This window comes from Dromaius novaehollandiae, chromosome 32 (genome assembly GCF_036370855.1).
Source record: "Dromaius novaehollandiae isolate bDroNov1 chromosome 32, bDroNov1.hap1, whole genome shotgun sequence".
Taxonomy (NCBI): Eukaryota; Metazoa; Chordata; class Aves; order Casuariiformes; family Dromaiidae; genus Dromaius; species Dromaius novaehollandiae.
In genome coordinates, this window is record NC_088131.1 from 761,294 (window position 1) to 782,131 (window position 20,838).

Consider the following 20,838-nt stretch of genomic DNA (forward strand, 5'->3'; position numbering starts at 1 on the left):
TGCCTTGGGGACATGGTGCCTTGGGGACACGACGTCATGGGGATATAGTGTCATGGGGACACGGCACCGTTCGGGGACACAATGTTGTGACATGGCATCTGGGGGACATGGTGTCATGGGGACACAGTTCCTTAGGGACACGGCGTCATGGGGACATGGCATCATGGGGACACGGTGTCATGGGGACAGTGTCAGGACATGGTTCCCTGGGGGGACAGTGCCTTGGGGACATGGTGCCTTGGGGACATGGCATCATGGGGACACGGTACCTTGGGCACATGGTGTCACGGGGACATGGTGCCTTGGGGACACAGGACAGAGGCCACCAGCGCCACGGGCTCCCTGTTGGCTCTTTATTGCTACTGGCTCAAACGACCCCGAGCTCGTTACCGTGTGGCCCCCGGCGGCCTCGTCACCATCCTCGTCACCGTCACCGTCCTCGTCACCGTCCCCGTCCTCGTGGGCATCCTGGGGCGCCACCACCTCCACGCCGGGACGAGCGGACAAGGGCGGAATGGAGGGAGGGACAGAGGCCCGGCAGGTCGAGGCCCGGCGGGACGGGGCCCAGGCGTCCGGGGCCGCGTCGCGGCGGGGCCCAGGCGTCCGGGGCTCAGCGGGGGGCCCAGGCGAGGGCGTGCAGGCGGCGGGCGGCCGCGACGAGGCGCGGGCGGTGCTCGAGGTGGCGGTGGAGGCCCGGCGGGACGGGGCCCAGGCGTCCGGGGCCGCGTCGCGGCGGGGCCCAGGCGTCCGGGGCTCAGCGGGGGGCCCAGGCGAGGGCGTGCAGGCGGCGGGCGGCCGCGACGAGGCGCGGGCGGTGCTCGAGGTGGCGGTGGAGGCCCGGCGGGACGGGGCCCAGGCCGTGCAGCAGCCCCCAGCAGCCGGCGGCGATGGTGCCGGTGGAGTCGGAGTCGCCGCCGTGGAGGGCGGCGCGGGAGCACAGCGGGGCCCAGGCGTCCCCGGCGGCCAGCAGCGCCTCCAGGGCCACCATGGGGGCGTCGTGGCCGCTGCGGCCCGCCCACCCCCCCAGCGCCCAGGCCCCGTAGGCCGCGTCGCGGGCGGCCGCGTCGGGCAGCGGGGGCAGCCGGGCCGGGCCGTCGCTTTCCGCCAGCCCCCGCGACTCCAGGTACCTGCGGGGGGACAGCGGTGACACGGGGGGGACATTGGGGACACGGGGGGACATGGGGGGATATTGGGGACACGGGGCAGCTGGGCCGGGCCGTCGCTCTCCGCCAGCCCCCGCGACTCCAGGTACCTGCGGGGGGACAGCGGTGACACAGGGGGGACATTGGGGACACGGGGGGGACATGGGGGACATGGGGGGACATTGGGGACACGGGGAAGCCGGGCCGGGCCGTCGCTCTCCGCCAGCCCCCGCGACTCCAGGTACCTGCGGGGGGACAGCGGTGACACGGGGGGGACATTGGGGACATGGGGGGACATGGGGGACACGGGGGGACAGGGGGGGACACGGGGAAGCCGGGCCGGGCCGTCGCTCTCCGCCAGCCCCCGCGACTCCAGGTACCTGCGGGGGGACAGCGGTGACACGGGGGGGACATTGGGGACATGGGGGACATTGGGGACACGGGGCAGCCGGGCCAGGCTGTCGCTCTCCGCCAGCCCCCGCGACTCCAGGTACCTGCGGGGGGACAGCGGTGACACGGGGGGGACATTGGGGACATGGGGGATATTGGGGACACGGGGGGACAGGGGGGGACACGAGGAAGCCGGGCCAGGCTGTCGCTCTCCGCCAGCCCCCGCGACTCCAGGTACCTGCGGGGGGACAGCGGTGACACGGGGGGGGACATTGGGAACACGGGGGGGACATGGGGGACATGGGGGGACATTGGGGACACGGGGAAGCCGGGCCGGGCCGTCGCTCTCCGCCAGCCCCCGCGACTCCAGGTACCTGCGGGGGGACAACGGTGACACGGGGGGGGACATTGGGGACATGGGGGACATGGGGGACACAGGGGGACACTGGGGACACCGGGGACACTGGGGACACGGGGCAGCCAGGCCAGGCCGTTGCTCTCCGCCAGCCCCCGCGACTCCAGGTACCTGTGGGGGGACAGCGGTGACACGGGGGGGACATTGGGGACATGGGGGACACGGGGGGACACTGGGGACACCGGGGACATGGGGCAGCCGGGCTGGGCCGTCACTCTCCGCCAGCCCCCGCGACTCCAGGTACCTGCGGGGGGACAGCGGTGACACGGGGTGGGGGACATTGGAGACACAGGACAGCGGGGACATGGGGGCAGAGGGGACACCAGGTACACCAGGGACAGTGTGGACATCGGGAACACTGGGGACAGGGGGGCAGCCAGGGGACAGCAGGGACATGGAGGGACACCAGGGACATGGGGGACACAGGAGACACGGGGGACATTGGGGACAGCAGGGACACAAGGGCAGCAGGGACACTGGGGACATTGGGGACACAGGGGACAGCAGTGACACCAGGGACACAGGAGGACACTGGAGACAGCAAGGACACAGGCGATATTGGGGACACCAGGGACAGAGGGGCAGCAGGGACATGGGGGGACACTGGGGACAGTGTTGGCACTGGGGACAGTGGGGACGTCAGGGACACCAGGGACACAGTACCAGTTCCCCCCCAAGTCTCTCCCAGTGCTCCCAGTCCCTCCCAGTGCTCCCAGTACCACAGCCAGGCGTCACCGAACTGCCCCCAGTGCCTCCCAGTGCTCCCAGTGCCCCCGTACCAGAGCCAGGCGTTGCCGAAGTGCCCCCAGTGCCCCCCCAGTCCCTCCCAGTACCCCCCAGCCCCTCTCCCAGTGCTCCCAGTGCCCCCCAGCCCCTCCCAGTCCCCCCATACTGGAGCCAGGCATTGCCGAAGTGCCCCCAGTGGCCCCCTCAGTCCCTCCCAGTGCCCCCTCAGTGCCTCCCATTCCCTCCCTCCGTGCTCCCAGTGCCCCCCAGCCCCTCCCAGTCCCTCCCAGTGCTCCCAGTGCCCCCGTACTGGAGCCAGGCCTCGCCGAAGTGCCCCCAGTGCTGGCGGTTGAGGGGGGCCTCGGGCAGCGTCTCCACGTGGGCCCAGGCCAGCGGCAGCGCCCGGAGCAGCGCCCGGCCCCAGCGCTCGGGGGGCTCGCGGCGGGCGCCCAGCGCCCCGAACAGGGCCACCGCCACCGCCCCCAGGTACCCTGCGGGGACACCGGCGTCACCATGTCACCCCCATGTCGCCCCCGTGTCCCTATGTCCCCCCACAGCCCCCCTGTGCCACCCCCCCGGGTCCCCATGTCCCCCCTGCGCCCGGCCCCAGCGCTCGGGGGGCTCGCGGCGGGCGCCCAGCGCCCCGAACAGGGCCACCGTCACCGCCCCCAGGTACCCTGCGGGGACACCGCCGTCACCATGTCACCCCCATGTCGCCCCCGTGTCCCTATGTCCCCCCACAGCCCCCCTGTGCCACCCCCCGGGTCCCCATGTCCCCCCTGCGCCCAGCCCCAGCGCTCGGGGGGCTCGCGGCGGGCGCCCAGCGCCCCGAACAGGGCCACCGCCACCGCCCCCAGGTACCCTGCGGGGACACCGGTGTCACCATGTCACCCCCATGTCGCCCCCGTGTCCCTATGTCCCCCCACAGCCCCCCTGTGCCACCCCCCCGGGTCCCCATGTCCCCCCTGTGCCCGGCCCCAGCGCTCGGGGGGCTCGCGGCGGGCGCCCAGCGCCCCGAACAGGGCCACCGCCACCGCCCCCAGGGACCCTGCGGGGACAGGGACACCCCCGCGTCACCCTTGTGTCCCCCCTGTGTCACCCCCGTGTCACCTACCGGTGGGGTGGTGGTGGGTCATGCGCCCGCTGTCCACGCTCACCTGGATCAGCGTGGGCAGGTCCCGCTCGCGGGGGTACCTGGGTAATGGGGACAGGGACGTCCCCATCAGCCGACACCGTGTCCCCATCCCCGTGTCCCCACGGCCCCAGCTCCGTGTCCCCCCCGTCTGCGTCCCCATCCCTGTGTCATCTCCATCACCCCACCTCCGTGTCCCCATGTCCCCCCATTGTCCCCATGGCCCCACCCCCATCGTCCCTGTATCCCTGGTGTCCTCATGGCCCTGTCCCTGTCATCCCCGTGTCCCCGGTGTCCCCATGTCCCCATCGCTGTGTCCCCGCTGTTCCCATGGCCCTGTCCCCATCCCCATTGTCCCCATGGCCCCACCCCCATCGTCCCTGTATCCCTGGTGTCCCCGTGGCCCTGTCCCCATCCCCATTGTCCCCACATCCCCCCACTGTCCCTTTGTCCCTGTCCCCGTTGTCCCTGGTGTCCCCATGGCCCTGTCCCCATCCTGATTGTCCCCACATCCCCCCATTGTCTGTGTCCCTGTCCCCATCATCCCTGTGTCCCTGGTGTCCCCATGGCTCTGTCCCCATGGCCCCAACCCCATTGCCCCCATGTCCCCAGTGTCCCCGTCCTTGTGTCCCTGGTGTCCCCATGGCCCCATCCCCATTGCCCCCATGTCCCCAGTGTCCCCGTCCTTGTGTCCCTGGTGTCCCCATGGCCCCATCCCCATTGCCCCCATGTCCCCAGTGTCCCCGTCCTTGTGTCCCTGGTGTCCCCATGGCCCCATCCCCATTGCCCCCATGTCCCCAGTGTCCCCGTCCTTGTGTCCCTGGTGTCCCCATGCCCCCATCCGCATTGTCCCTGTGTCCCTGTCCCCATCCCCGTCATCCCCATGTCCCCGGTGTCCCCCCATTGTCCCCGGTGTCCCCACCTGAGGCCGATGGCCAGGCTGCGCATGGCGGCGCCGCAGCCGGTGCCGCTGGGGTTGAAGGGGATGTGGTAGCCGCCGGGCTCGCCGGGCCGCAGCTGCGAGGTGCCTGGGGGGGCCGGGGGGGGCGTCACCGCCGCCCGCGTCCCCCCCCGCGTCCCCCCCCGTGTCCCCCCGCGTCCCCACTCACCCAGGAGGGAGGTGGGCCCCGGCTTGCGGCCCTCCATGTCACCCATGGCGGCCACGTAGCGCCGCGCCAGCTCCTGCAGCAGCGCCTCCCCCTCCAGCCCTGGGGGGGGGGACAAAATGGGGGGCACCCCCGGATTGGGGCAGGGCACCCCCGAATTGGGGTGTCCCCAAAATGGGGGGTGTCCCCAAAGCAGGGGAAGGGGAGCCCCCAAACTGGGGGGGAAGGGGGAGCATCCCCCCAAAATGGGGCCTGGGGTAAAAGGGGGACCCCAACCCCCCCTCCCAGGACCCCCAAGTGTGAGCCAGGGGGGACCCCAACCCCCCCCTTAGGACCCCCCATGTGACCTAGGGGGGACCCTAACCCCCCCCCAGGGGACCCCAACCCCCCCAGGACCCCCTGTGTCACCCAGGGGACCCCAAACCCCCCAAGTGTGACCCAGGGGGACCCCAATCCCCCCCCCCCCAGAATCCCCCCAAGTGTGACCCAGGAGGACCCCAACCCCCCCCCAGAATCCCCCCATGTGACCCAGGGGGACCCCCAAAACCCCCCCAGGACCCCCCATGTGACCCAGGGGGACCCCAACCACCCCAGGACCCCCCCATGTAACCCCAACCCCCCCCAGGGACCCCAACCCCCCCCCCAGAACCCCCCACATGTGACCCAGAGGGACCCCAACCCCCCCCCAGGACCCCCAAGTGTGACCTGGGGGTACCACAACCCCCCCCCGAATCCCCCCAGGACCCCCAAGTGTGACCTAGCGGGTCCCCAACCCCCCCCAAACCCTCCACATGTGACCCAGGGGGACCCCAACACCCCCAGGACCCCCCCAGGACCCCCAAGTGTGACCCAGGGGGACCCCAACACCCCCAGGACCCCCAAGTGTGACCCAGGGGGACCCCAACCCCCCCCAGGACCCCCCCAAGTGTGACCTGGGGGGACCCCAACCCCCCCAGGACCCCCTATTTGCGACCCAGGGGGGACCCCAAACCCTCCACATGTGACCCAGGGGGACCCCAACACCCCCCCAGGACCCCCAAGTGTGACCCAGGGGGACCCCAACACCCCCAGGACCCCCCCAGGACCCCCAAGTGTGACCCAGGGGGACCCCAACACCCCCAGGACCCCCCCATGTGTGACCTGGGGGGACCCCAACCCCCCCAGGACCCCCTATTTGCAACCCAGGGGGGACCCCAAACCCCCCACGTGTGACCCAGGGGTCCCAGGAGGAAAGGGGGGGGGGGGGGATGACCCCCCCTAAAATGGCCGCCCCGGGGAGGGGTCATCTCACCGGTGGCCAGGGCCTCGGCGGTGGCCAGGTGCAGCACGGTGTCGTCGCTGACGGGCCACTCGGGGGGGCACAGGCAGAGGGCCTCCAGCCCCCCCAGGGCCTCCAGCTCGGCGTGGATGCGGGGGCCCGAGGTGCAGTACTCCCAGAGCCCCCCCCGGTAGCCCAGCGCGTCGCCCACGCCGCTCAGCACCATGGCCGCCTCGTAGGCCTCCACCGGCGGCACCCTGGGGGGGGGGGGGGGACACGGCCTGTCAGCGCGGGGTGGGGGGGACAACGGGGACCGTGGGGACAAGGGGGGGACGCTCACCGCTCCTCCATGGCGGCTGGTGGCAGCTGGGGACGTCGGTCAGGCGGCCCCGGGCGCCGGGCCAGCGCTGGCTGCCGGCCCTTAAAGAGGACGGGGGCAGCGAGGGGGGGGACAACGAGGCGGGGGGGGGGGGGGACAACGCAGGTGGCACCTGCTCTGGTGGTGCCGGGAGGCTGCGGGGAGTCGTGGAAAGGGTGGGGAGGGGGTTTGGGGGGGACCCGGGGGGGCTTGGAGACCCCCAGGAGGCACCTAAAGGCGCTTGGGGAGACCTGGAGGCACCAAAAGGGGCTTGGGGGGGCCCAGGAGGCATCTAAAGGGGGTCCAAGACCCCCCAGGAGGCACCAAAAGGGGCTTGGGGGGACCCAGGGATGGGGCCAAAGGGGCTTGGAGACCCCCCAGGAGGCACCTAAAGGGGCTTGGAGGAACCTGGGATGGTCCAAAAGGGGCTCAGAGGGGTCCAGGAGGCATCAAAAGGGGCTTGGGGGACTCAGGGATGGGGCCAAAGGGGCTTGGAGACCCCCCAGGAGGCACCTAAAGGGGCTTGGAGACCCCCCCGAGGCTCCTCCACCAGCCCTGGCGACCATTTTGGGCCAACGCTCCTCTTTTCCCCCCTCAGCTCCCCCCGCCCCGGGGCCACCTCGCCCCTATTTGGCCAAAAAAAGGGAGATTGGGGGGGGGGGGGGGGGGGGGGGGAAACAAGCACATGACAACTCGCTCCTCTCACTCCGAATACGGCTTTTTCCCGGTGGCCCCTTAGGGAAGGTCGGCTCCGCACGGGATCCACAGCCAGGCTCCGCTTCTGCCTAAAAGCACCAGAAAAAAAGGGAAAAAGATTAAAAAAACCCGAGGATTTGGCAGCGGACAGCGAGCGGTTAAAGCTCCTCCCGCACCCACTGAGCGCCCCGGGGCCACTTTCCAGCCAAAATGACACAACTTAAGTGGCTCTATAAAAAAAAAGCCAGTTATCCAGCCGCTTCCAGCGCCCAGAGCTAGAATTAGCAACAGAATTGTGCTTTTTTTCCCTCTTTTTCCCCAAATCCACCTCTTTTTGGCTCATATTTTTGCTCGCTATTCCCCTAAATGTCCCTGAAATTCCTCAAGGACGTGCGAGCGGTTTAAACAGGACGATAACGGGTTTTCCGGCTTGGGAAGAGGGAGGAAAAAGCGCTCCGGTGTTTCCCCGTGGTTTTTTTGGGGAGGCGGAAAGCAAAAACACCACCACGTTTCATCCTGCCCTGGCCAGCAGCTCTGTTTGGGGCATAAAAGAGGGGTTTGGGGATCGTTTGGGGCAAAAATCAACATTTTAGCCACAGGCGGTTTTGAGATTTGGGAATATTTAGGGCATTTTGGGGCAGCGGGGGGGGGGGAAGGGGGGGCAGAGCTTTTCTCAGCAAAACAAACTTTCAGGGTGATCAGGGCAACTTTGTGAAATGCCGAGGCACAAAAAAAATGCTTTTTTCCCCTTTTTTTCCTCCTTTTCCCCCCTCCTTCAAGCCAGAGGGTCTCACTCCACCACAAAAGCGCTGCTTTTTTCCAGGGGCAGGAACCTGCCGACGTCTGGCTCGGCAGAACGAGGCCCTCGAGCGCTTTGGGCGTATAAATAACCCTGCCAGAAATAACACCGCAAGGAGGGAGAAAAATGAGCAAAAGAATTAAAACAACATTAAAAAAACAGGAAAAAAGGTCACCTCCTGGGTGGTTGTGGTTTCTCTTTTATTTTCTTCTCTCCAGGTCTCTGCTAGGTGACACTGAGCGGCCGCGGCCTCACCCGCTCCTTCAACCCCGGTTTTCCCAGCAGGGAAAGAGGCAAGATTCGGAACGTCCTGCTCCAAAATACCTCAAAATTGCTCCAAAATACCTCAAAATTGCCCCAAAATACCTCAAAACCACCCCCAAAATAAGAGGTGAAAGCGGCATTCAGTGAGGTGGCGGTTAAGGCTGCCACATGCCGCTTTTGCAGGGGCTCATCCACCCTAAAAGCAACTAAATAAGTAAATTAAATTAAATTAGATTGGGGGGGGTTAATTAATGCTTTAATTAACAGCAGCCAGGAAGGGAAAAAGGGTCATTTAATCCGCCAAAGCAGCATCTCCACAGGGCTCAGAGGCACCCAGAGGTTTTTGCCCCTGGTAGCAATTTTTTCCCCAACCAAAACCATCCGCCCCTGCCAAAAAAATGCCGGTTTTACCGCCATGAGCCCTGATTCCCTTTTATCTCACCCCAAAACAGGCCGCAAAGAATATTCCCTTTTTCCTGTTTTTTTTCCAGCTTTTTGCAGCCACGGGGGACAAAACGGCTCCGTTTTTGGGACGAGGCCACAAAGACCAGCCTTCCCCCCACACACACCCCCATTTTGCTCTGTTTTAGACCCAAAGAACACTAGTATTTTCACAGCTCGCCTATTTTTACCGCCGGCTTTTGCCGCAAAGCCGGGAAAACGAGGGTATCGGCCCAGAAAGAGGTGAGAAGAGTTAAATGAGTTGCGTTCCCGTTTTGGAGATGTTTCTGCCCAGAAACGTGGCGCCGCCGCCAAACCAAAGCAACAGTCACAGCGACAAACGATCCCGGCATCGTTCCTGCTAAAATATAAATATTTGTCAGTAAACAGCGCATTTTAAGGCAAAATAATGCCGATCCTGGAGGCAACAACCTGAAATAGGATTCCCCCCTCCCCGGGCGCCACTCGTTAGTGCCGACGAGCTCATAATTTGCAGCCTCAGCCTTAGGCACAATTAATTACACATTAATTCAGCCACGAGACGCCAATTAGCCCGATGATGTCCGGGTGACGCATTAAGACAGCGCGAAAAGGGGACAAAACCCGCCCTGGAGGCGCTGTGACACCACCGGAAACCCCCAAAGTCTCCATTTTCCTTTCTTGGCCCCATTTTGGGGCGTTTCTGGGCAGTTTTGGCCTTTCCCAGGTGCAAAAAACAGAGCCGAAACCACTGGATGTGAAGCAACTGTCCCGATTTTCCAGGGTTTTGCCCCAATTTTTCCAGAGATGATGGCGGGACGCACCAAATCCAGGTTTTTTTGTTGAAAAAAAATGAAAGAAAACAGGTGCCTCCAAAAGGATCCGGACAGCTGCGGTGGGACCAGCTCGAGCACCCCGTTTCTCTGCTTCGGCTGTAAAAAAACACAGGGAAATGAGCAGGTTTTAAGGCAAAAACTCACATATTTGGGACAGGCGATGCCCTCCCTCCCCGTGAAGAATTTTAGGTCATTTTGTGAGAATTTGAACCCAAATATCCACACCAAGAGGGCTGCCATCTGCTGATCCCCCCCACAGGGAGGGAAAACAGGCACAGGCCATTATTTTCTGACAAAAAAGCAAAATAAAAACGGTTAAAAACACCTAAAACAAGCATTTTCAGCCCAAAGCAGTGCGCAAATTCAGGCTGTTTTGGTTAATCTTTGCCAAAATACGAAGCTGGATGAAAAAACGGCCCCAAATCGCTCACGATGGACAACTCCCACGTTGGCTTTTAAGCAGTGGAAACAGCGCAGGGAGCCCCAAGCTGCCGAGACTTCAATTAATTACCTGGTTAATTATGTCTCGAGTTTGCTCAAGCGGCTCATTAGCGTTTCGAGGCTAAACAACAGTGACCCAGAAGCCCTGGGGAGTCGGCAGTGCCGCCACGGTCTCTCTCGGCACGAGGTTGCTCAAAAAAGCCGCAACCGGCCTTAAGAAAAGAGTGACTTTTAGCCACGGCGCAGCAAAAAAAGACCCAGTTTTGACGTTTTTGCCTTTAATAAATAGCTGTGGAGGAGAGAGGCGGCCCACCCGCCACGGTTCACTCGTTTCACAGTAGCTATGGGTCCAAAAGTCGGCTTTTGGCGGGGAAAATGCCGCCGGATGGACGCTGAGGAGGGAAAGAGGGAGGCCAATGATGCAGCAAAGCCGAAACGACGGGTTTTCGACCCAAATAGAGCAGCCGAAAAGGGCCGGTGGGATCGTTAAGGGCTGCAGCTCCTTCCAGGTCCTCAGGCGAGTCGCCCGCTCACATCTCCACAGTCCTCCAGGGTTAAAACTTGCATTTCTGGACCATGAGCTGTGGAAAAAAACAGCACTGAGCTAAGCAAAAGCAACGGCGTGGCAGTTTTGGGGCGAAATATCGTGTTTTGGGGGCTGCCAGTGAGGGAGGTGGGAAGGAAGCGCCGTGGGGGGCCCTGGCCCTGTTCCTCCTCCCAAGGAGGGGAGCCAGCGCCCCCGGGCAGGGCACGAAGCAGCAGCTGTGCAAAGAAGGGGGCAGGAAGGGCCCCATGGGGGAGTGTTGGGGGCAACCATCAGGGGAAAATGGCTGATGGCTGGGGGGGAGACCGTTTGGGTGGGAAACGCCTAATGGCCGCGGGGGAAGTGCCATCAGGGGCGACCGTTTGGGCAGGAAATGTCCCACAGCTGCGGGGGGGGGGAGAGTAGGGGCCGCGCCATCAGGGGCGACCGTTTGGGCGGGAAACGCCCGACCACTGAGGGGGAGGCGCCATCAGGGGCGACCGTTTGGGCGGGAAACGCCCGACCACTGAGGGGGAGGCGCCATCAGGGGCGACCGTTTGGGCGGGAAAGGCACGCACCACTCACAACCGTTTGGGTGGGAAACGCCCGACAGTTGAGGGAGGGGGATGACCGTCAGGGGCGACCGTTTGGGCGGGAAACGCGCGCGCCCGCCACTCGCAACCGTTTGGGCGGGAAACGCGCGCCATTAAGCCGTGAGGGGAGAGAAGGCGGCGACGAGCAGAGAAAAAGCCACGCGCGCGCCGCGGGCGGGAAAATACTCACAGCCGATTGACTGCCGCCGGAACGCGGCGGCGGCGCGGCGGCCAATGAGGAAGCGCGCCAGGGCGCGCCACCACGGCGATTGGCTGCGGGCGGCGGCGTCATCGTCCTCACACGGCGGCGGGCGGGCGGCGAGGCGGTGCCACAGGTCGGCGTCGACGGGCAGCGGCAGCGGGCGGCGGCGGCTGGAGCGCAGCGCGGTGACGGCGCGGCAGAAGGGGCAGGTGAGGCGGCCGCCGCGGGCCAGGCGCCGCGCGCAGGCGGTGCAGAGCGCGTGGCCGCAGCGTCCAGCCGGGGCCGCCAGCGCGGAGCCGCCGCCGAGGCGACGGGGCGCGCGGCCGCCGCGGTCGTAGGGCAGGCGGCAGACGCCGCACTCCAGCCCCTCCCCCGCCTCTTCGCCCATGGCGCCTCCCCACGTGCCGCCGCCGCCTCATATAGGCGCGCCCGCCCCGCCCCTTGGCGACGGGAGCCGCCTAGGGACAAACCTCCCCCGCTTCGCGCGACGGCACCGGCCGCCTCGGGGAATGCCCCCACCACCACCACCGGACGCCTGGGCCCACGCCCCATCCCCCACCGCCCTCGGGGGCCCAGGCGTCCGGGCTGCCCCGCACGTGCCTTTCCCACGCCGTCCGGGTGCGTCACGTCCTCTTGACGAGGCCCCGCCCGGACGCCTGGGCCCCTCCGGCACCGGGGAACGGGAAAGGGGGGGTCGGGGCGCCCCGAAACGGGGCCCCACCCACGGTGCTGCAGCCGCAGAGCGGTGCAAAAAGGGGCCGAAAAAGAAGAAAAGGAGGGAAAAAAGCAGCAGAAAAAGTGAAAAAAGGGGGAAAAGGAGAAAAATAAAAAGCCAAAAAAGGGAATAAAACAGGAAAAATCAGGAAAAAAGAAGGAAGAGCGGGAAAAATGGGTGGGAAGGGGGGGGGCTGCGTTCGGTGCCCCCCAGTCCCATCCCAGTCACCCCAGTTGCCCCATCCAATTGCCCCATCCCCTCCCAGTTCCCCCATCCCAGTTGCCCCAGTCCCATCCCAGTTGCCCCCATTCGCTCCAGTCCCTCCCAGTCACTGCCAGTCCCATCCCAGTTGCCCCATCCAGTTGCCCCAGTCCCTCCCAGTTGCCCCATGCAATTGCCCCCAGTCCCTCCCAGTTGCCCCAGTCACCCCCAGTCCCATCTCAGTCCCTCCCAGTTCCCCCCCAGCACGCACAGGCTCCGCACAGTCACTGACACACGTTTATTGCCCCCAAACCCAGCCCCGGATGCCTGGGCCCCTCCGGGCAGCGGGACCCCCCCCGCTCCCCCTCAGGGACCCAGGTGTCTGGGGGGGGGAACGGGGTGGTCCCCAATGCCCCTGGGGGGGGCTGAGGGGTCCCCATATCCCCAGGGTGGCCCCCAAATCCTGGGGGGGGCAAGGGGTCCCTGGTAGCCTTGGGGTGTCCCCGTGTCCCCAAGGGGGGTGTCCCCAAGGCTCTGGGGGGGGGGTCAAGGGGTCCCCATGTCCCTAAGGCGGGGGTGCCTGTGTCCCGGGGGGGTCCCCACATCCCCGGGGGGTGAAGGGGTCCCCGTGTCCCCAAGAGCGGGGTCCCCAAGACCCTGGGGGTGTCCCCGTGTCCCTGGGGGGGTCCCCACATCCCCGGGGGGTCAAGGGGTCCCTGTGTCCCCAAGGGGGGGGGTCCCCAAGGCCCTGGGGGTGTCCCTGGGGGGTCAGGGGGTCCCCGTGTCCCCAAGAGGGGGGTCCCCAAGACCCTGGGGGTGTCCCCGTGTCCCTGGGGGGGTCCCCGTGTCCCCAAGGGGGGGGTCCCCAAGGCCCTGGGGGTGTCCCCGGGGGGTCAAGGGGTCCCCATGTCCCCAAGAGGGGGGTCCCCAAGATCCTGGGGGTGTCCCCGTGTCCCTGGGGGGGTCCAGGACATCCCCATGTGCCATGTGGGGGTCGAGGGGTCTCCATGTCCCTGGGGGGGTCCCCAAAACTTTGGGGGGGCCCCGCATCCCTGGGGGGTCCAGGACATCCCCACATCCCGGAGGGGTCCTCATGCTCCGGGGGGGTCCCCATGTCCCCAAGGGGGGGTCCCTGGCACCCCCCCGTCACCCGGCGCAGGTGGAGAAAGGCCGAGCCCACACGAAGGCGTCGAGGCGGCTGCGGAAGAGCTGCTGGGGGGGGGGGGGCTGCGTCCGGGGGGGGTCCCCGCATCCTGGGGGGGTCCAGAACATCCCTGGGGGGGTCCCCGCATCCCGGGGGGGTCTGGGGGGGTCCCGGTCACCCGGCGCGGGCGGAGAAGAAGGGCAGCCCCCGCACGAAGGCGTCGAGGCGGCTGCGGAAAAGCTCGCTCTGCACCGGCTCCCGGGGGGGGCACAGCGGGTTCTTCACCACCAGCTCCACGAACAGCTGCGGGGGCTCCGTCAGCGGGCCCAGGCGTCCGGGCAGGCCCCCCCCCAACACCGACCCGCCGCGTCACGCCAACCCCCGGGGCCCAGGCGTCCAGGCACCCCCCACCCGCAGGGGCCCAGGCGTCCGGGTGCCCCTGCCCGCCCAGGGGATGGTTGTGGGGGCTGTGGGGCCCCCGGCAGCTTTTGGGGTGCTGCGGCGGCCATTTTGGGGCACTGTGGCGGCCATTTTGGGGAGCAGAGGGAGCCATTTTGGGGGGCATTGGCGCAGTTTTGGGGTGCAGAGAGCGCTTGGGGCAGCGGGGGGGCACAGGGGGGCAGCTTTGGGGGCACAGAGGGTGTTGGGGGCAGTGGGGGGGCGCAGGGGGGAGGTTTTGGGGTGCAGAGGCAGCGTTGGGAGGGCGGTCGGGGTGCATCGGTGCAGTTTGGGGTGCATTAGCGCAGTTTTGGTGTGCAGGGGGGGCGGTTTTGGGGTGGGGGGGCGCTCACATTGCTGTAGATGTGGTGCAGGGCAGCGCGGGCCCAGTTTGGGGTGCGTTAGCGCAGTTTGGGGCGCATTAGCTCCGTTTTGGGGTGCATTGGCACAGTTTTGGGGCGCATTGGCACAGTTTTGGGGCCTGGGGGGGCGGTTTTGGGGCGCTCACGTTGCTGTAGATGTGGTGCAGGGCATCGCGGGCGCAGTTTGGGGCGCATTAGCTCCGTTTTGGGTTGCATTGGTGCAGTTTTGGGGCTGGGGGGGCGGTTTCGGGGCCCGGGGGGGCGCAGGGGGGGGCCACTCACATTGCTGTAGCTGTGGTGCAGGGCAGTGCGGGCGCAGTTTGGGATGCGTTAGTGCAGTTTGGGGTGCATTAGCTCCGTTTTGGGTTGCATTGGCGCAGTTTTGGGCCCCCGGGGAGCAGTTTTGGGGCCCGGGGGGGCGCAGGGGGGGGCCACTCACATTGCTGTAGCTGTGGTGCAGGGCGTCACAGGCGCAGTTTGGGGTGCGTTAGCGCAGTTTGGGGCGCATTAGCTCCGTTTTGGGTTGCATTGGTGCAGTTTTGGGGCTGGGGGGGCAGTTTCGGGGCCCGGGGGGGCGCAGGGGGGGGCACTCACGTTGCTGTAGCTGTGGTGCAGGGCATCGCGGGCCCAGTTTGGGATGTGTTAGTGCAGTTTGGGGCGCGTTAGCTCCATTTTGGGTTGCATTGGTGCAGTTTTGGGGCTGGGGGGGCGGTTTTGGGGCCCGGGGGGGCGCAGGGGGGGGCACTCACATTGCTGTAGCTGTGGTGCAGGGCATCGCGGGCCCAGTTTGGGGTGCATTAGCGCAGTTTGGGGCGCGTTAGCTCCGTTTCGGGTTGCATTGGTGCAGTTTTGGGGCTGGGGGGGCGGTTTTGGGGCCCGGGGGGGGCGCAGGGGGGGGCACTCACATTGCTGTAGCTGTGGTGCAGGGCATCGCGGGCCCAGTTTGGGGTGCGTTAGCGCAGTTTGGGGCGCGTTAGCTCCATTTTGGGTTGCATTGGTGCAGTTTTGGGGCTGGGGGGGCGGTTTTGGGGCCCGGGGGGGGGAGCTCACATTGCTGTAGCTGTGGTGCAGGGCAGCGCGGGCCCAGTTTGGGATGTGTTAGTGCAGTTTGGGGTGCGTTAGCTCCATTTCGGGTTGCATTGGTGCAGTTTTGGGGCTGGGGGGGGCGGTTTCGGGGCCCGGGGGGCAGTTTTGGGGCCCGGGGGGGGCCACTCACATTGCTGTAGCTGTGGTGCAGGGCAGCGCGGGCCCAGTTTGGGGTGCGTTAGCGCAGTTTGGGGCGCATTAGCTCCGTTTTGGGTTGCATTGGTGCAGTTTTGGGGCTGGGGGGGCAGTTTCGGGGCCCGGGGGGGCGCAGGGGGGGGCACTCACGTTGCTGTAGCTGTGGTGCAGGGCATCGCGGGCCCAGTTTGGGGTGCGTTAGCGCAGTTTGGGGTGCATTAGCTCCGTTTTGGGTTGCATTGGTGCAGTTTTGGGGCTGGGGGGGCGGTTTTGGGGCCCGGGGGGGCGCAGGGGGGGGCACTCACATTGCTGTAGCTGTGGTGCAGGGCATCGTGGGCGCAGTTTGGGGTGCGTTAGCGCAGTTTGGGGCGCGTTAGCTCCGTTTCGGGTTGCATTGGTGCAGTTTTGGGGCTGGGGGGGCGGTTTTGGGGCGCGGGGGGGCACTCACATTGCTGTAGCTGTGGTGCAGGGCATCGCGGGCGCAGTTTGGGGTGCGTTAGCGCAGTTTGGGGCGCATTAGCTCCATTTTGGGTTGCATTGGTGCAGTTTTGGGGCTGGGGGGGCGGTTTTGGGGCCTGGGGGGGGCGCGGGGGGGGCGCTCACATTGCTGTAGCTGTGGTGCAGGGCGTCGCGGGCGCAGTTTGGGGCGCATTAGCTCCGTTTTGGGTTGCATTGGTGCAGTTTTGGGGCTGGGGGGGCGGTTTCGGGGCCCGGGGGGGCAGTTTTGGGGCCCGGGGGGGGCCACTCACATTGCTGTAGCTGTGGTGCAGGGCATCGCGGGCCCAGTTTGGGGTGCGTTAGTGCAGTTTGGGGCGCGTTAGCTCCGTTTTGGGTTGCATTGGTGCAGTTTTGGGGCTGGGGGGGCAGTTTGGGGCCCGGGGGGGCGCGGGGGGGGGCGCTCACGTTGCTGTAGCTGTGGTGCAGGGCAGCGCGGGCGCAGTTTGGGGTGCGTTAGCGCAGTTTGGGGTGCATTAGCTCCGTTTTGGGTTGCATTGGTGCAGTTTTGGGGCTGGGGGGGCGGTTTCGGGGCCCGGGGGGGCGCAGGGGGGGGCACTCATGTTGCTGTAGATGTGGTGCAGGGCATCGCGGGCCCAGTTTGGGGTGCGTTAGCGCAGTTTGGGGTGCATTAGCTCCGTTTTGGGTTGCATTGGTGCAGTTTTGGGGCTGGGGGGGCGGTTTTGGGGCCTGGGGGGGGCGCGGGGGGGGCGCTCACGTTGCTGTAGATGTGGTGCAGGGCATCGCGGGCACAGTTTGGGGTGCGTTAGCTCCATTTCGGGTTGCATTGGTGCAGTTTTGGGGCTGGGGGGGCGGTTTCGGGGCCCGGGGGGCAGTTTTGGGGCCCGGGGGGGGCCACTCACGTTGCTGTAGCTGTGGTGCAGGGCAGCGCGGGCCCAGTTTGGGGTGCATTAGCGCAGTTTGGGGTGCGTTAGCTCCGTTTCGGGTTGCATTGGTGCAGTTTTGGGGCTGGGGGGGCGGTTTCGGGGCCCGGGGGGGGCACTCACGTTGCTGTAGATGTGGTGCAGGGCAGCGCGGGCCCAGTTTGGGGTGCGTTAGCTCCGTTTCGGGTTGCATTGGTGCAGTTTTGGGGCTGGGGGGGCAGTTTGGGGGCCCGGGGGGGGGAGCTCATGTTGCTGTAGCTGTGGTGCAGTGCGTCGCGGGCACAGTTTGGGGTGCGTTAGCTCTGTTTCGGGTTGCATTGGTGCAGTTTTGGGGCTGGGGGGGTGGTTTGGGGGCCCGGGGGGTGGTTTCGGGGCCCGGGGGGGCCGTTTCGGGGCCCGGGGGGGCCACTCACGTTGCTGTAGATGTGGTGCAGGGCTTCGCGGGCGGAGGCGACGCCCAGGTCGGTGCTGAGCGCCAGGCGCAGCCCCGTCGCCGTCTCGTAGTAGTGCAGCCGGTACTTGCTCGTGTGGAAGCACAGGAAGCCGTCGCGCCTGCCCGCTAAGGAGCCGCCAACGGGACCCCCAAAACCCCCCCGGGGACCCCCAAAACCTCCCCGGGGACCCCCAAAACCCCCCGAGACCCTCCAAAACTGCCCGGGGACCCCCAAAACCACCCCGCGACACCCAAAACCGCCCTGGGACCACCCAAAAACTTCCCTGGGAGCTCCAAATCCCCCCTGAGACCCCCAAAACCGCCCAGGGACCCCCCCAAACCCCCCGGGGGACCCCCCAAAACCCCTAAGGACACCCAAAAACCACCCAGGGACCCCCAAAACCTCCCTGGGAGCTCCAAATCCCCCCTGGGGACCCCCCCAAACCTCCCAGGGACCCCCCCCCAACCCCCCGGGAGCCCTTAAAGTGCCCTGGGGCCTCCCAAAACCCCTCCGGGGACCCCCCAAAACCACCCAGGGATCCCAATCCCCCCCAACCCCCCCAACCCCCTCCAGGACCCCAAACCCCTGGGAGTCTCCCCAAAGCCCCCCCAGGACCCCAACCACCCCCCAAGGATCCCCCCCTGGAACCCCCAAAACCCCCAGTACCCCCCCAAAGCCCCAGGCCCCCCCCCAAGTCCCCCTGGGACCCCAAACCCTCTGGTACCCCCCCCAAAGCCCCCCTTGGACCCCCTCCAAGTCCCCCCCCAGGTGCCCCCCCCAGCCCCGGGTGCCCCCCCGGCCCCCCCCGAGGATACATGTCGGTGGGGCTCATCTTGGCGACGAAGGAGCGCAGGGAGAAGAGCATCCCGAACATCAGCTTGAACTCCTGCCGCGCAGGCACTGCTCGTGACCCACGGCTGCCCCACGGCGACCCACGGTACCCCCCAGCACCCCACGGCGACCCACGGTACCCCACGGCTGCCCCACGGCGACCCACAGGACCCTACAGCACCCACCTCCCTCCCAGGCCCGGCTTGAACTCCTGCCGCGCAGGCGCTGCTCGTGACCCACGGCTGCCCCACGGCGACCCACGGTACCCCCCAGCACCCCACGGCAACCCACGGTACCCCACGGCGACCCACAGTGACCCACAGGACCCTACAGCACCCACCTCCCTCCCAGACCCAGCTTGAACTCCTGCCGCGCAGGCGCTGCTCATGACCCACGGCTGCCCCACAGCAACCCACGGTACCCTGTGGCGACCCACGGCGACCCACGGTACCCCCCAGCCACCCCACAGCACCCACCTCCCTCCCAGCCCCAGCTTGAACTCCTGCTGCGGACAAACCGCTTGCGACCCACGGCGACCCACAGTGCCCCATGGTGACCCACAGTACCCTCTGGCACCCCACAGTGCCCCCCAGCTGCCCCCTGGCCGCCCCACGGTGCCCCCGAGCACCCACCTCCCTCCCAACCCCGGCTTGAACTCCTGCCGCCGAGACACCGCTCATGACCCACGGCTGCCCCATGGCAACCCACGGTGACCCACAGCACCCCATGGTGCCCCATAGCGCCCCACGGTGACCCACGGCACCCTACAGCACCTCATAGTGCCCCATAGCGCCCCATAAAGCCCCACAGTAACCCATGGCACCCTACAGCACCCCATAGCGCCACATAGTGCTGCACAGTAACCCATGGCACCCTACAGCACCCCACAGTTCCCCATAGCGCCCCATGGCACCCCACGGTGACCCACGGCACCCTACAGCACCCCATAGTGCCCCATAGCGCCCCACGGTGACCCATGGCACCCTACAGCACCCCACAGTTCCCCATAGCGCCCCATGGCACCCCACAGTGCCCCACAGCACCCCATGGTGCCCCACGGTGACCCATGGCGCCCCACAGCACCCCATAGTGCTCCATGGCACCCCACAGCGCCCCTGTTCCCCCCCTACACCCCTGGGAGCCCCCCCAGCACCCAGCACCCCCCCAGCACCCCTGGGCCCCCCCCGCACCTCCTCCTTGGGGATGCCGGCCTGCTTGCGCCGGTGCCACTCGCTGTAGTGCAGGCAGGTGCCATCGCGGGCGAAGATGTACAGGGTGTGCACCGTCATCTGGGGGGGGAATGACACCCATGGGTGCCCCCCCCGGCACCCCCAGACCCCCCCCAGCACCCATGGCACCCCCCACTGAAACCCTGCATCCCCCTGGGGGCACCCACAGCCCATCCCCGGGCACCCTGGAAAGCCACAGCCCCCCTGTGCACCGTCATCTGGGGGGGACAACACCCATGGGTGCCCCCCATGGCACCCACTACCTCCCCGGCACCTGCAGCCCCCCTCAGCCCCCCCCCAGAGCCCCCCAAACACCCCAGAGACTCACAGCCTCCCCTGAGACCCCCAGCCCCCCGTGCACTGTCATCGGGGGGGGGGGGGATGCCCATGGGTGCCCTGCCCTGGCACCCACTACCCCCCCCCAGCACCCATGGGTGCCCCCAACCCCCCACGGCACTCCAAGCCCCCCCCATCCCCCAAGACCCTATGGGTGCCCCACCCCCCCGTGGTGCCCCCCCAATCCCCCCCAGCACCCATGGGTGCCCCCCACCTCCACACCCCCAGGGTCCCAATTCCCCCCCTGTGTCCCCAAGCTCCTTACGCCCCCCAGTCCCAACCAGTATCCCCAGTGCAAACCAGTACCCCCAGGGCTGTTACACCCCCAGTATCCCCAGCACACTCCCAGTATCACCCAGTGCCCCCCAGTATAGCCCCAGTGCTCCCATTACACCCCCAGTATCCCGTAGTATGCCCCCAGTAACCCCAGTACACTCCCATCACACCCCCAGTCTGCTCCCAGTGCTCCCAGTATAGGCTCAATATCCCAGTATTATCCCAGTATCACCATTACATTTCCACGGTGCTCCCAGTATGCCCTTTACACTCCCAGTATGCTCTCAGTTCCCCCTTTACAATCCCAGTATGCTCTCAGTATTCTCTTTACACTCCCACTATGCTCCCAGTGCTCCCAGTACAGGCTCTATATCACAGCATAAGCCCCGCATCACCATTACACTTCCAGTGGGCTCCCAGTGTGCTCCCAGTATCCCTTTACAGTCCCAGTATGCTCCCAATTCCTCCCAGTATTCCTGTTACACTGCTAGCAGCCCCAGTTTTTCCCAGTACACCTGTGGCACTCCCAGTATCCCCCAGTACAGCCCCAGGGGCTCCCCAGTGACCCCAGTAAACACCCAGTACCCCCCAGGGGACCCACTACACCCCCAGCAACTGCGTTACACCCCCAATGTGCCCTCCGTATCCCCCAGTGACACCCAGTTCCCCCCAGTATCACCATCACGCCCCCAGTACTCCCAGTACAGCCCCATTACACCCCCAGTATACCCGGTGCACCCATTACACTCCCAGTCTCCCTGCCACGCCCCCCACGGCCTCCCAATATGCCCCAGTACACCCCCCCCGAGGCCTCCCAGTATCCCCAGTTACCCCACTGCCTGTGGCCGCCCCTCACCTCGGCCCCGCCACGCCCACTTCCGCCCGGCCCCGCCGCCACCGCCTCTTCCGCTTCCGCCCGCCCGTGCTGCCCTCACCCGACATGGCGGCGGCGGCTGCGCTCAGCGAGGGGC

The 20,838-nt window shown here is 66.7% G+C and overlaps 3 protein-coding genes across 5 annotated transcripts in view; all 3 read right to left on the reverse strand.

The window, feature by feature from the left end:
- Nucleotides 1–619: 619 nt before the first annotated feature.
- LOC112978873 (ADP-ribosylhydrolase ARH1-like) lies at nucleotides 620–10,475 on the reverse strand. Its single transcript, XM_064501130.1, has 12 exons — nucleotides 10,054–10,475; nucleotides 9,531–9,638; nucleotides 8,919–9,088; nucleotides 8,198–8,332; nucleotides 7,234–7,312; nucleotides 6,510–6,589; nucleotides 6,203–6,426; nucleotides 4,915–5,013; nucleotides 4,728–4,833; nucleotides 3,788–3,867; nucleotides 2,984–3,164; nucleotides 620–1,127 (listed from the first exon to the last, which is right to left on the reverse strand). Exons 6-12 carry the CDS (start codon nucleotides 6,518–6,520, stop codon nucleotides 755–757), a joined length of 1,074 nt encoding a protein of 357 aa, XP_064357200.1. The 5' UTR covers nucleotides 6,521–6,589; nucleotides 7,234–7,312; nucleotides 8,198–8,332; nucleotides 8,919–9,088; nucleotides 9,531–9,638; nucleotides 10,054–10,475; the 3' UTR covers nucleotides 620–754.
- On the reverse strand, nucleotides 10,245–11,731 carry RNF227 (ring finger protein 227). The gene is made up of 2 exons (XM_064501131.1): nucleotides 11,290–11,731; nucleotides 10,245–10,564 (listed from the first exon to the last, which is right to left on the reverse strand). The coding sequence occupies exons 1-2, from the start codon at nucleotides 11,687–11,689 to the stop codon at nucleotides 10,497–10,499; spliced, it is 468 nt and encodes a 155-aa protein (XP_064357201.1). The 5' UTR covers nucleotides 11,690–11,731; the 3' UTR covers nucleotides 10,245–10,496.
- Nucleotides 11,732–12,501: 770 nt separating this feature from the next.
- TRAPPC1 (trafficking protein particle complex subunit 1) overlaps nucleotides 12,502–20,838 on the reverse strand; it is an 89,624-nt gene continuing 81,287 nt past the window's right edge. The window contains exons 1-5 of one of the 3 annotated variants that reach the window (XM_064501171.1): nucleotides 20,724–20,798; nucleotides 19,217–19,315; nucleotides 18,011–18,081; nucleotides 17,175–17,313; nucleotides 12,502–13,664 (exon numbers count right to left, since the gene is read on the reverse strand). In XM_064501171.1, coding sequence (XP_064357241.1) covers nucleotides 13,536–13,664; nucleotides 17,175–17,313; nucleotides 18,011–18,081; nucleotides 19,217–19,315 — 438 coding nt within the window. In that variant the 5' untranslated portion in view covers nucleotides 20,724–20,798 and the 3' untranslated portion in view covers nucleotides 12,502–13,535. Of the gene's footprint in view, nucleotides 13,665–17,174; nucleotides 17,314–18,010; nucleotides 18,082–19,216; nucleotides 19,316–20,698; nucleotides 20,799–20,838 lie in introns of those variants that run through there. The other 2 variants (XM_064501170.1, XM_064501172.1) reach the window with 2 other exon arrangements.